Source organism: Cavia porcellus, unplaced genomic scaffold (assembly GCF_034190915.1).
Source record: "Cavia porcellus strain 051 isolate PalLab524CR breed Dunkin Hartley unplaced genomic scaffold, mCavPor4.1 scaffold_5, whole genome shotgun sequence".
Taxonomy (NCBI): domain Eukaryota; kingdom Metazoa; phylum Chordata; class Mammalia; order Rodentia; family Caviidae; genus Cavia; species Cavia porcellus.
The window spans coordinates 56,029,784-56,044,191 of record NW_026947488.1 but is presented as its reverse complement, the minus strand read 5'-3'; the positions used below and the strand labels follow the sequence as shown (position 1 = coordinate 56,044,191).

Genomic DNA, 14,408 nt, shown 5'->3' with positions numbered 1-14,408 from the left:
CAGAGAAAAGAAACAGATCATCTATAAAGGAAAGCCCATCAGAATCATGACAGACTTCTCAACACAAACCCTCAACTCAAGAAGAGCGTGGAGTAAAGTAGTTCAAGTCCTGAAAGAAAACATCTTCCAATTCAAACTGATTTACCTTACGAACTATATTTCAAAATCAATGGATAAATAAGATACTTCCATGACAAAGGACAACTGAAGAAATTCATGAGCACCAAACCAACAATGCAAAGATTACTGAAAGATACTCTAGAAAGAAATAAAGATGCTGCAATTCCAAGAACAGCAGAAAGAAATCACCAAGCAGGGCAAGCACTTAAACAGAGTGAAAAAGTAGAGCACCAACAACAGGAAGATAACATGACAAAGACAAATCAATATGTATCAACTATAACCATCAATGTAAATGGCCTCAATTCACCAATCAAAAGAAACATTGGCAGAGTTGACTGAGACATAATCCAACAATATACTGTGTAAAAGAAACCCATTTAACTCAAAAGAAAATTCATAGACTGAAAGTCAAAGGATGGAAAACAGTACTCTATGTGACAGGAACCCAGAAAAAAAGAAAGGTCAGCTCTTCTATCTGCAAGAATGTTAATTTCAAACCAAGAATAATCAAAAGAGATAACAAAGGTCACTATATATCTCTTGGGGAAATGTTTTTTTAATGTATGTATACTGAACTTTATTTATTTCTTTTTATTTTAAAAAGGAAAAAAACAAAAATCAAAAAAACAACATAACAATAGTGGTATAGGATTTCAAAACAAGATGATAGAAATTTAACAATGGTTATTGTCATGGTTTATGTCTGTGGCCCCCAGGCTTCATGAGTTTGCATTGTGCATTTGTGATTGGTTCATTGTCTAGTGCTTGGATTGATGGTGTCAGTGTTACATCCACATAGGGGTGGAGCCAGGATGTGATGCAATGGCAGGAAGAAGGTGTGTCTTGCTCTTTGCTGGTTCCTGTTTGCTGTTTGCAGCAGCCATGAACTGCTTGCAGCAGCCATGAACTGCAGCCCAGCCATGCCTGCTTGCCTTGGAGCCAACTGAGTGTGGACTGAAACCTCCAAAAACTGTAAGGAAATAAACCTTTCCTTTCCCAACTTGGGCTTCAGGTATTTTGTCTCAGCAACGAGTAAAAAGTAACTAAGACAGTTATTATATCACATATTGTTACCTTCCAAATAGTTGCTCAGGTTACCAGATATAGGCATGAAAATTGATCAAAAAGTATGATTTCCATTTGAGCAGTTCCTTTCCCTTTCACTATATCTATTGTAACTTTTGGATCTTACTTACTTTCAGTTTCTTATGCTAGCAAGACAAATTTGTCATTTGACATTTCTCTCTGCTATCAACTTTCCCCAATCACTAGAATCATAAGTGATATGAATTACTAAACTTAATCCTTCTCTTTCCTGCAATACCAAATAGAGTAAAAGAAAAGAAAGCAGGCTAGCTAGAAAAAGGAAGAGCACAATATCTCACAGGGATATTGGAAAGCCAGGCCCACCCTAGATTAGAAGTCTTAACAGGCAACAGTATTTCAGCAGAGGTAAGAGGCAAATGCCAAAAAATATAGAGGAAAAATCCTAGTGACAAAACCAAGGGCTGAGGTCCCTCCAGTCAGAAATGACCTTCCATTTCAGAAGCACATCTTGATGGTCCAGTTCATGCTATCATCAAAGATTTTCGATATGGGGAGCAGAGTTAGTGTTCAAAAATGACAATTGGTCGCATCATTGCAACAGCTACTTTTGAGTCCCAAATGCCTGTGTGCAGGGAACCTAATTTCACTCTCAGATGAACTGAGATTTTTGAAAAGCCACGGTAGGCATGAAACAAATTAGGGTTTTAAAAGGTGGCCTCAATGTCAGTAGATTTAGTTCTGTTTTTTAAAAAGCAACCCTTCAAGCATAAGTAAAGTACAGTGGAAGAGAACGGGCAGGAGAAAGCCCACAGAAACAGTTGATGCAGTTTCTTTTCTGGAATGTCAGGCCCTGAATTCTAACCACCTTAATAGCACATTCGTTTCTATCTGGAGCCCTTCCAGACTGTCCGGGTGCACCCTCTCCTTCTGGTGTGGACCTTTTGGTTTTCTGCTATATTCTTTGTCCTCAGAGCCTAAGCTGGTACCTGGTATGCAGAAGGTGCTATTTGTCACATGAATGAATCTTGGGAACAGTTCTGACTTTTGACTTTATCACTAACTCTTCAGCTGCCCAGAGGAATTAGGGGTCAGTGCTGCTCAGATTTAAGAGGGTTTATTCTCAAAAAGTTTAACCTTCAGCAAGACAGTCTGCAAGAAATTTAGGTAGAATCCAGAGGCCAGATTGGTGACATGTACTTGTGGTCTGAGGGCTCTGGGTGGTTGACATAGGACTACAACTTTCGAGTCTGCTCCAAGCAACTTAGTGATATCTTGTCTCAAAATAGAATTAAAATTAAAATAGAGGAGGCTGGAGATGTAGCTCAGTATGAAGGTCTCAGGTTCAGTACCTGTATCACACACACACACACATACACTCACATGTGCGGGCATGCATACACACACACACACACAGAACCCAAGTCATTTATTTCAGATTAAGTTTCAAAAATTTTAAACACAAAGACAGCAAAATCTCTTTTCATAAATTATATGCTGTCTATCTACAAAGTGGGCTCAGTGAAATTAGTTTAAATTCATGTTACAAGGGCCATTGATTGTTTGCATCAGTATATACAGTTCTCTCTTATTTTGTGACTAAAGCCAGTAGATACTAGAATAAGGAAGACTCTGTGTATGACAAGAATCATTAATAGGATTTTTAAACTGCTACTTCTTCTAGCACTTTTATTTGCATAGCCTGGCCTCAGTCTTTCATAATTTACACACATTTTCCTTTTTGACATAACAACTTCTTTTTATGCATAATTCTGAAAGTTAGTCGTTTCAATTCCTGTCCTGCCAGATTTCCTTCCTAGGTCTTAGTTTAACTGTACCAAGCTACCGAATGATAATAGCGAAAACAAAAGCCACCATTCGGAGTGCTTTCCTGTGTGCTAGGCACTTAGACACAAAACTGTATCATTCAATCTTCACATCAATGCTGAGAAATAAGCGCAACTTTTCGTGTCTTACGGATAGGCAGTGCGCTGCAGCTCTGTTCTGCTCATTCCAGCACTGTTCTGTGCAGATTATAGAGCTGGAGAAGACCGCCAAGCCATTTAACCTACCCCGGGCCCCAGGAGAGACAGGTGAGTGATTGCCCTCGCAAGACCTTCAGAAAAAGCTGATGTCTTGACTGCCTGCATTTATTTAATCCATTAAATCCACGCCAGCAGTAAACCAAAACTGCCTTCTACAAATTCATAAACAGAACCTGAAGTATTCTGCTGCTATTCTTGTGACAACATGAAAGGCTTAGCATGTTCCTGGTCCATAGTAATAAATAAGTCTCCCTATCTGGTTCGTTAACCCAGCACGACCCGGTAACTCGCTTCTGTCTCAGGAGCATGCATGACTAGGAGGGCGACAGGAAGGCTCCCCTCACCGAGAACACCCGCCTGATGGAGGGCACATTGCTGAAGGCGATCACCACCGGCGTGATGTCCAGGGCTCCGAACTCCATGGTGGCGGTGGTGATGGACTGGATATCAGCCGACTGACCGCCGCTGAAGAACGTGGCAATTCTCCTGGTGTGAGCCCCTGGAAGTGTTCGCTTGAAGACATTCCTGGAAATAAACCTCATTGCTTTGCCAGTCTCCCTACTGTCGAGGGATTTTTCATAAGGAATGGCTGCAATTTCCCTGAGAAGCTGATCCTTCCTATAGGCGTCGGAGAAGCGCACCAGGTGCCTGGCGTAGGAGCCGTAGGTGAGGATGGCGACGCGCGCCCCGGTGGGGCAGCTGCTCTCCCGGATCTTCATGTCTCTCACGAGCGAAGCCACCATCCCCTTCATCCGCTCAAAGTCCTGCTCCGTGACATCCCGGGACTGGTCCAAGGCAAACACCAGCTCGGTTGGGTGCACCGGACACTGGGGTTTTCCTAAAAGACAAGCATCTGTCTCTTAGTGCTTGGGATGTTTATTTAAAAAAAAAAAATAGGAGACCAATTAATTCTGAATGGTAACTGTTCAAATATTTAAACATTAAATAATTTAGATATTAAAACAAAATATTAAATGACTAAATCTTGAGTAATATAAAAATGCTATTCTAAAAGCTGAGTGTGCTCTTTTCCGTCAAACTCAAAAGAAAAAGCCTAGAATGCAATGTGATTTGCTATGAATTTGTAAGTTAATTACTAAATTCATTCTGAACAGTGGAGTCCTTGGAAATATCCTCTCACCTACAGAGACTGCATCCAAAGTATGCTTTGCTACTCAAACTTAAATTCTTTAACAAGTGTTAAAAAGGTAAAAACTCTTAACAAAGGTTAAAAGGGTGAAGAAAAAAAAAAAAAAAGAATAGCTGTAAAAGTTCCTTGGAGAATTTCAGAAAAAATGGAGAAAACTGACAGGTAGTATATAGAACAGAAAGACAGATGTAAATAGACAGTAAGGAGAAGGGTTTGGAGTGGCCTCAAATATTATGTGACCTCATCCAAATTGCCAAGGCTCTCTGTGCCTCAGTTTCCTTATCTATGAAATGAGTCATCTCAGCAATTATACAAGCCTCTTGTGAGCAATAAACGAAAAGCACAGGTGATGAAAGCATTCGGAGCAACAGTACCTGGCAGGTAGTTGGCACTCAACCAGTGTTAGCTGTTACTTTTGTAATTAGCATTACACAGTTTTCCACTGTGAGACAGAATAACTAAGTCACTAAGAGGAGAAAGCTTTAGCTGATAGGTTTTTATTTGAGAGTTACAAATTCAAGTTAACCGATAAGTATGCCTATTACTTGGAGAAATTTTGAATTATGCTTGTTAAACTCTAATATGTTAATTGCATAGTTATGAATCCTTATTTATTGGTTCCAATTTATTTATGCTAATCTCACTGCCATGCTTTCATCATGAATTTATGTTTGATGATCTGATTAATGATTGTTTCTACTGATAATTTAGGGTAAATGGAGATGGGGGATTATGGGCTCTGTTGATTTTCTACGTTATTTAGTTTCAGCCTAAGAGTAGATATGTAATAAATGTTTAATGATTGAAAAAGGGACAAAAACAGTTTTCTTCCTAAAACACGTTTAGGAAGAACAAAACTTTAATAGTGTGTAAAGTGCCTAGTTTTCAAATGTAAACTGGTCTAAAGGAATCCCAGTGCTGTGTCTCCAGCATGGAATTTTGGGATTACAACACAGCCTAAGGCCACAGCTCTACAGAAGGAGCTCAGGACACAGACTTGCTGGGGCTCCAGTGGGCTGCTGAGGAGTCGGTGCCTTCTCCAGGCCACCTGGGCTTTCCCACAATGGCATCAATTCTTCCCTCCTTCCAGTTCTTGAGTCCATGACCTTCATGGGTAGAAGGAGTTATCACCAGGCCAGTGAGATGAATCTCAAACTCAAATCAAATGATTCATCTCAGTAGAGAAGGACAAAATTTATTACCTATCACTGTAACAGGCTGAGCAGATTTCATTTTTAAATTGAGGTCATATTAATTTTGCAATTAAAAATGACTAGAATTATGGCCAAGCATGAAACTGGTTCCAATAGTTTTTGATTAGGTGCTATTTACACATGTGAACAACAACAAAATCTCAGGTGCAAGTAAGAGATTTAAAAAATAAGAAAACTTACAGACTTAGTTGAAAATATGTAAAAATCCAAGCTTTCAAGAAAAAAAAAAAAAACACCCATAAGCTAATTCAGCTTACAAAATACACAATATCTGAAATTCAGCAATCATCCAGGGATCCCACGGATTTGGAAGAGCATGGGGTGGGTTTCCCTGGTCCCTGGGAGGCCTCCTTGAGCAGAGATGAGTGCGTGCAGACCCAGCTCTCATGGCTCCATGACTCTGCACTGCATCCTGATGGCTGCCACTAGCTGCAGGGACAAATAGGACAGAGTGTGGCAGGAGCCACCCAAGCCCCTCCATGGAACTGAAACACAGCACTAAGGGCCTCATCCAGGCCCCACACTCTCCCAAAGAGTCCTCTGGCCTCCACACTGATCACCCTGCTGTTTTTTCTCCCTTAATAGTTTCTCATCACAATGCTAATCAGATCCAGCTACTACACCATAACTTGCAAAGCCTATTTCATTCCTGCCTCTATCTCCATTTTTCACCTGCCAAACCCTCTTCCATCACTGTTTCCCACTCCTCTGGGCTCTGTCAGTTGCTAGGAGATGCCAAGGTCTTTCCTGGTCTGTGGTCCTTCTACCTGGGGTTACCCCTGCCTGGCTTTTACAAAGTTGTGGGTCCTTCAGCCAAACTTCAAGTACGCTGCTTCAAACTGCGCAAAGCATCTCTACTTCCTCTTTTCATTATGTTGTACCACAGTGCCCAGTGCTTTCCCGCTTTCATAACAACAATGGAAGCTGGGCGTGGCGGCTCACGCCTGTAACCCCAGAACTTGAAAAGCTGAGGCAGGAGGATCGTTGCAAATTTGAGAGACCAGCCTGGCTACAAAGTGAGCTTAAGGTCAGCCTGAACTGCATAGTGAGACCTGTCTCAAAACAACAACAACAATACAATAAGATTCTGAGTTCTTTTGTATATTTATTATCTGGATCTTCCAGGAGAATAGAAGCCTCTAGGGATAAGAATCTTATTATTCTACTCTGTGTCCCAAGTGCCTAAAATAGAGACTATTTTTTTAAATTAGTACATGTTAGCAGTACATAATGATCACATTCACTGTGGGGAGTACCTGGACCTAGCACATCTGAATGCTTTTTTCATCTCTTTCCTATCACCTTCCTCCAGCTCTTGGACCCTTTCCTTTTTGCAAAAGATCTATCTCCTTGCTTCTTATTATCTATCTTTTATTTTGCTCTTTAATTCATTTACATTTTGAATTTCTCAAATAAGAGAAACCGTGTGATACTTAAGCTTGTGTGTGATTTATTTCACTTAGTACTATGTTCTCTCAAAGTGTATCAATTTTCCTAAAAATGACTCACACGTAACTTTCTTTATGCACAGCAGCACTCCACTGTGTAAATACTACCTTTTCATTATTCGTTTACCAGCTGATGGCCAAGGACGTCAAAGATTTAGCTATTATGAGTTGCACAACTGTAAACATGGGTATGCATGTATCACTGTAATACGATGTCTGTAGCTCTTTCGAGGAGAGCTCTAGAAGAGCAATAGCTAGGCCAGATGGAATTTGTATCAGTAAGCTTTCAATAAATATTTGTGAATGAATGAACAATCAGGGGACAAGGCTTGATGGGTTCATACACAAATTAAAAAGGATAAATGTAAATTAGGGAGATGGTAGGCTTATACAAAAGCATCATGAGAGAAGCATTTGTAAAATACTTGGAAACTAGTACTGAGAAAATTTTTGTGTGTGTGGCATTGGAGGTTGAATCCAGGGAAGTCTCCATCACCAAGTGACAACACAGCTGCTACTCATTTCTTTAGAGAAGCTGGTTGTTAACAATGAACAAGGGCTGCATTTTAGCATGATCTTAGTTGCACATTCCACTTGGTTGCTACCTGATCATCTCTACTTCTGTGCTGCCCTCTGCATCTTAATCCTAATGACTTGTTTACAGAGATGGGGAGAGAGAAAGACAGAGAGAAAGACAGACACACTGACAAAAAGAGACACACAGAGACAGAATATATGAGAATCAAGGGGGTGATATTTTTACAAAAATCATAACAATAAGGTAAATGGTGATGTTAGTCCTAAAGTGTCGTAAATACCGCAAATGCCTGCTGGGTGGTGGAGAAGTAGCTGTGGAGTTCAGCCAGCACCAAGTGAGTGATTCGAAGCAGGACGCTGCTGCCAGTGTGAAGCAGCAAAGCAAGCCCCGATGTAATGATATCAGTTGGCAGACAACCCTAGAGCTCAATTAAAACATGTCATAAAGATTACTCACCATGTCCACCAGCTGGGGAAGAAGAACAAAGGAGATTGGATTATTATTAGCAGAAAAACAGAATTCTGTTCTATATAAGAATCATGGGGGAAGAAACTATCATGGCAGCAAGGTTTTGCCTTGTCTGCTTTTGGAGGTGACTCAAAAATCAGAGCAACAGAGTCTGGAGAAAATGCAGAAAGAGCCCAGTATCTTGGAAAAAGCACTGCACCATCCACCAGGAACAGGCTGAAAGAACACGTGGGATGATACACAGCCATAAATCAGTAGCCTGCAGCCGGCTGTTGGGAGCAGAGACCTTCTCCTGGGAGCGGATGACATGGGAGGCCCACTGCATTTGGAATGCTGGGAGATTCCCAGCTTCTCTCTACTCTACATTTTCTCCGTGCACACATCTATAGCTATCAGTTACACAAACACACATCTACAATTATATGAACATATAGTGTATGCACATGCAGGGTGAGTATCACTTTTCTGAAATGCATTGGACTGGAAGTGCTTTTACTTTGAATTTTTTTCAATTTGGAATTTTTTTCATGTACATAATGAGATATCTTGGAGGTAAACTCAAGTTTAACATATAACTCATGTTTTTTCATGTAAACCTATTCATAGAGCCTGAAGGTAATTTTGTACAATTTTTCAGTGTGCTATATTGTGACCACAACCAGTCACACAAAATCACATGTAGGATTTTCCATTTGTGCCGTCATATCAGCCTTCAAAAGATTTCCAATTTTGGATACTACAGGCTTCAGATTTGGGTGGTTTGACCTGTATGTGTGCATATTTACATTTTCTATAAGAGCAGAGGTGGATTTAGTCTGAAAGAACTCAGTATTAGCTTTAAATGTGCACTCCCCAATACAGCAGCCCCAAGCCATAGGTCATTACTTAAATTTTAAATCAAGAAAATAAAATAAAATAAAACATTCAACTTTGTGGTTGCACTATCCATGTGTTAAGTATCCAAAGTCGCACATGGCTGGTGACCGCTCTACTAGGCAGTGTGTGGACACTTCCATGACTGTGGGACTCTTCTGTGGACAGCACAGTTAGTCCTCTCCGACCTGCAGAAGCCCTGCCTGGGAAAGGGTTGGCCATGGTCAAACCAGCTGTGTGCTCTTATACAATATAGGTGAGTTATGGGTTCTCCCTTCCTTTCTTGTAGTAAATAACACTTGAAATAACTTTGGACCTACAAAGTAATTTGACTGTAAATTTAATTGTGATTGTAATTTTGCACTGAATCCTTCAAACTTTAAAGAGAAGCTACGATTGCATGTGGCCCTGCCCAGCAGTCACTACAGTTCACAGACCAGAAAACCTGCTCTACTTCAGCTGCAGCAAAGCTAGTCCTCTGACCCCGAGGATAACTTTCAGTCCACCATGGTTAGATCCTGTTGTGAACAGGCAGAGCTCTGACTGACTCTGCTTTCGGCGCTTTTACAAATCTGCGCCTTTGAGAACATTTGTTCATTACAGAAATGGGCTCTCCTTTGTCTATTTTTCTCCTTTAAAATGCCTTGAAGGAAATTTCAACTCTTCCTTTTAGTCCTAATTTTCATTTGGGAAATAAATGTATGTTTAAGTGAACATTCGACATGATGAAAAATCAGCTTGTAATCCTGTGTGTGGATTTAATTGTACAACACATATTGTGAAAGGAGAGGGTGTCATGTGGGTCTTAAAACAAGTTCCGGTGAGTTCAGTCCTGTCAGTCACCATCAAGCGTTAATAACTCTTTCAAAGAATTTGAGTGTGACCCTCCGCTGATTTACTGCACCATCAGGACAGTTTTGACCTTCAATCTCCATTTTCTCCAGGTCAGAAGCACTACATAAATTACTGCTAAGCACTTCCCAAAGACTCGCTGGCAGCTGATAGTCCCAGTCCATGCTAACTCAGAATTTATGTGGTGACGTGTCTTAGTTTTAAAGAACTGGCTAGTACATTTCTCCATTCTGAGAGCAACGCTCCCTGCTTTCTTTCTAGCAAAGCCGACAAGTGGGGGGTCACGTTAAGCAGAGTACTTACAAGTGTGGTCCTGCACATACTGAATGAGCTCACAGGTCTGCAATTCCAAAATAAAACAGAGAGTTAACCAACAGACTGCTAGGTCACCGAGTTTAAACACATTTGGTGGAGTGTTCAGAGCATTCAGCATGAGTCAGGAGGTACTTACAGAAAACGAAGCCAATCCCTTGGCCCCTTTGACACCCTAAGGAAACAGACAGAAAATGTTTCATGGCTTAGTCACACATCGGAGCCCAGAATGTGCACCAACACTGCGATGGAAGTGAAGGCTTCTAAGAGTTTGTATTCTAATTAAGTTAGAGGTAACAAAAGATCCAGGCGAGTACTCATTGCTTCATTAAGAGTGTTCATTAATACGTGGAGGGTGACAGACTGGCTGCGGCAGGCTCCACACACGCAGGCTGTCAGGCCACCTCCGGAGCCTCCCCTGGGCCAGGTTCTAAGGAGGGAACTGATAGCTCCACAGATGCACGGGGAGCTCCGGAGCAGAGGCCTGGAGCAGATCCTGAGCTCAGCCCCTGCAAACGCTGAGCCCTCTATGCCCACTGCCTCCCGCGTTAGACACATCGCTGAGCAGTAGCCAACGGCGAACCTGCCTGTGTTCCCACCACTTTTGGACAACAAAGAGGCCAGAAGCAAACTGAACATCTGGAAAGATCATCTTAGCCCCCTCATAGAAAAAAAATGATTATGGATGTTGAGTTGGAGATACAAAGAACAGAGTAGAACTAGCTTTTATTTTGGGCTCAACCCTATCTTTGGAATAGGAAGAGTCTAGCAACTCTCAAAGAGAAACTCAAGGAAAATTGTAACAGCCACACCCAAACTCTTGAAGTAAATAATGAATTCCACATGAGTGTACTTTGATCGTGTTCACGATTATTAATTCCACTGCCATTCATTCACAATCATTTCCTCCCTCAACCTTCCACCCCCATCCACCTCTCAAAAGACACATTTAGCTGGCGTCTTTTCCCCTTTTCTCAGGGTGCACGATATAGTGAAAATAGTCTCAAAGCAGGAGAAGCAGAAGGCATAAGCATTTGAACAATGAAGGTTCTGTACTTAATTGTTTTTTTTTAAGTAATACATGTTTGGAATCCATACTGAATACATTCACTGGGTAGCTGGTACATGCACAAGACACATCTTAATCATTCCTAGGTCTCCCACCCCCCAACATCTCTTGGTCCCCTTCCCATTTGCAAAATGATGTGGTTGGTGTCTTCACTTACCTTTCGTCCCACAGGTCCTGGCTCCCCAGGGGATCCTGGCTCTCCCGGAAGTCCAGCAGATATCTCAAAGCAGAATTTTTTTTTATTTAAAATCATATCTATACACACATATGTACATGTTTAAATTCAAATTTAAAAGAATTTAAACTTCACAAATGAAAATTCAAAAGTAGTAATTTCATTTTCATTTTAGAAAATTGACAGATTTCCAAAGCGACAAAGAAAGAAAAAACAAAATCCCCACTAATCCATTCTTCTGCAAATGAAGGGTGAACATTCCAGTGCCTTTTATAAAGCCCATTGGGCGGTAAGACACATGTTCCTCTTTTAGTTATTTGGATTGGACTCTTTCTTGTTGCCATTAAAACCAAAGCTCTGTCTCTGCACATTTTCATGCTACTAAATATTCTTTTGCAAAATCACTTTTCATGGCTGCATAGTATTGTATTACCCAGGAAGACCACAATTTATTTAATCAGTCTGTTACTGTTGGTATTAGGTCTATTATTGTAGTAAACAATGATATCATAAAATTATATACACTATTCTGATCAGCAGAGAAGATGGTAGGACTGGAATTGTTGGATCAAAGGAGAACTTTTATCTAAATAAAATGAAAATAGCAACACCAAAAAACAAAAATTTCAAAGCTTCAAAAAACAAAATTAAAATATAAAATACCATAGGACAACAACAGAAACACTTAAGTTGGCTGAAAATATCTGTCAGGAAGTGAGGGAAACAATAGTAACAGAAATAATGGTTATCTGTTAACTATACATGAGAATTTTTCCATGTGCATTCAACAATGTATTTTATCACAAATACAGAATTTAGTTTTTGAATATGGATAATATTCTTCAATTCATTAAAATGTCATGGTGTTCACTATCTTTAATAGAAGATGAAGCTGTTTAAAATTAACTTCTATAAAAGCATTACTTATGAAACAGTAAATAATTACTGATATCTTCTGTGCATCCTGATACTGAGAGTGTTTGAGTAAAGAAACTCACTGATCATATTTTATTTAGAAGATATAGGTTAACCTCTCTGCAGAAAAATGGCAGGTTCAATGCCAGGACTTGCTAGTGTTTCTTTCTAATATCTTACCAAAATGAGAGTGTATTTTTTTAAAAAGGCAACTGCAACACTGATAAGAGATCATTTCTATAGATGCAGAAAAAGCCTTCGATAAGGTCCAACACTTATTCATGATAAGAACTTTACAGAAAATTGGAATAAATGGTCTTTACCTCAATATAATAAAGGCCATTTATGACAAACCAACAGCCAGCATCATACTAAATGGCCAAAAATTGAAAGCCTTTACTTTAAAATCGGGCACAAGACAAGGATGTCCTTTATCACCACTCCTATTTAATATAGTACTGGAAGTACTAGCCAGAGCAATTAGGCAAGAAAGAGAAATAAAAGGGGTAAAGATAGGAAAAGAAGAAGTTAAATTATCATTGTTTGCAGATGACATGATACTCTACATAGAAGACCCCCTAAACTCCATTGAAATACTCTTAGATACAATAAATAAATTCAGTAATGTGGCTGGATACAAAATCAATACTCAGAAATCAATAGCATTCCTATACACGAACAACAAAATTACAGAGAGGGAAATAAGAGAAACTGGACTATTCACATTAGCAAGCAAAAAAACGAAATATTTAGGAATTACTCTTACGAAAGAAGTGAAAGACTTATACAGTGAAAATTATAATACACTGAAAAAGGAAATTGAAGATGATCTCAGAAAATGGAAAGATATCCCTTGCTCATGGATAGGAAGAACAAACATTGTGAAAATGGCCATTCTCCCAAAACTGTTATACAGATTCAATGCAATCCCAATAGAAATACCATCAACATACCTTATAGATCTAGAGAAATCACTCCTAAATTTCATCTGGAACCAGAAGAGACCTAGAATCGCAAAGGCAATTCTAAGCGGCAAAAACAAAGCAGGAGGCATCACAATCCCTGACTTGAAGTTATACTACAAAGCAACAGTAGTAAAATCAACATGATATTGGAATCAAAACAGAGCCGAAGATCAGTGGAATAGATTAGAAGATACAACCACAACTACAAACACACTCAACCACCTTATCTTTGATAAAGGAGCCAAGCAGGTCCACTGGAAGAACGACAGTCTCTTTAATAAATGGTGCTGGAAAAACTGGCTCTCCATTTGCCGAAAACTAAAACTAGACCCATGTCTATCACCATGTACTAAATTAAAATCTAAATGGGTCAAAGATCTGAATATTAAAACAGAAACACGAAATCTATTGGAAGACAAATTAGGTAGAAACCTTGGAGACATAGGAGTAGGTAAAGAATTCATGAACAGGACTCAAACCGCACGGGAAATTCTTCCCAGAATCAATAACTGGGACCACTTCTTATTAAAAAGTTTCTGCATGTCAAAAGAAATCTCCAGCATAGTGAAAAGAAAACCCACAAACTGGGAAAAGATTTTAGTGAACTCTCTCTCAGACAAGGGCCTCTTGTCTAAAACATATAAAGAATTAAAGAAACTCAGACCTCCAAAATTCAAAGATCCAATCCAAAAATGGGCATCTGAGATGAATACGCAATTCTCAGATGAAGAAATGCAAATGGCAAATAAATACATGAAAACATGCTCATCATCATTGGTCATTAGAGAAATGCAAATTAAAACCACACTGAGATACCATCTCACTCCTGAAAGAATGGCCAGGATCAAGAAAACCGACAACAAATGCTGGAGAGGCTGTGGGGAAAAAGGAACTCTCCTGCATTGCTGGTGGGAGTGTAGACTGGTACAGCCTTTGTGGAGATCTGTCTGGAGATTTCTCAAAAAGTTGGGACTGGAAATCGCATTTATTCCAGCTATCCCACTTCTAGGCATATTCCCAGAAGAACTGAAAGCATCATACCACAGTGATATATGTGCACCTATGTTTATAGCAGCACAATTTGTAATCGCCAGATCTTGGAAACAACCCAAGTGTCCATCAACTGAGGAATGGATAAAAAAGTTGTGGTATTTCTATACAATGGAGTATTATTCAGCTATAAACAAGGATCACATTGAGATATTTATCAATAAATG

The 14,408-nt window shown here is 39.8% G+C and overlaps 1 protein-coding gene across 1 annotated transcript in view; it reads right to left on the bottom strand.

Annotated features, from left to right (window-relative positions):
* The window catches only part of Col6a6 (collagen type VI alpha 6 chain), a 141,127-nt gene that overhangs the window by 24,561 nt on the left and 102,158 nt on the right, over window positions 1-14,408 (bottom strand). Inside the window, exons 30-34 of the mRNA XM_013159804.3 lie at window positions 11,294-11,356; window positions 10,207-10,242; window positions 10,059-10,095; window positions 8,019-8,030; window positions 3,557-4,050 (exon numbers count right to left, since the gene is read on the bottom strand). Coding sequence (XP_013015258.1) covers window positions 3,557-4,050; window positions 8,019-8,030; window positions 10,059-10,095; window positions 10,207-10,242; window positions 11,294-11,356 — 642 coding nt within the window. The remainder of the gene's footprint in view (window positions 1-3,556; window positions 4,051-8,018; window positions 8,031-10,058; window positions 10,096-10,206; window positions 10,243-11,293; window positions 11,357-14,408) is intronic.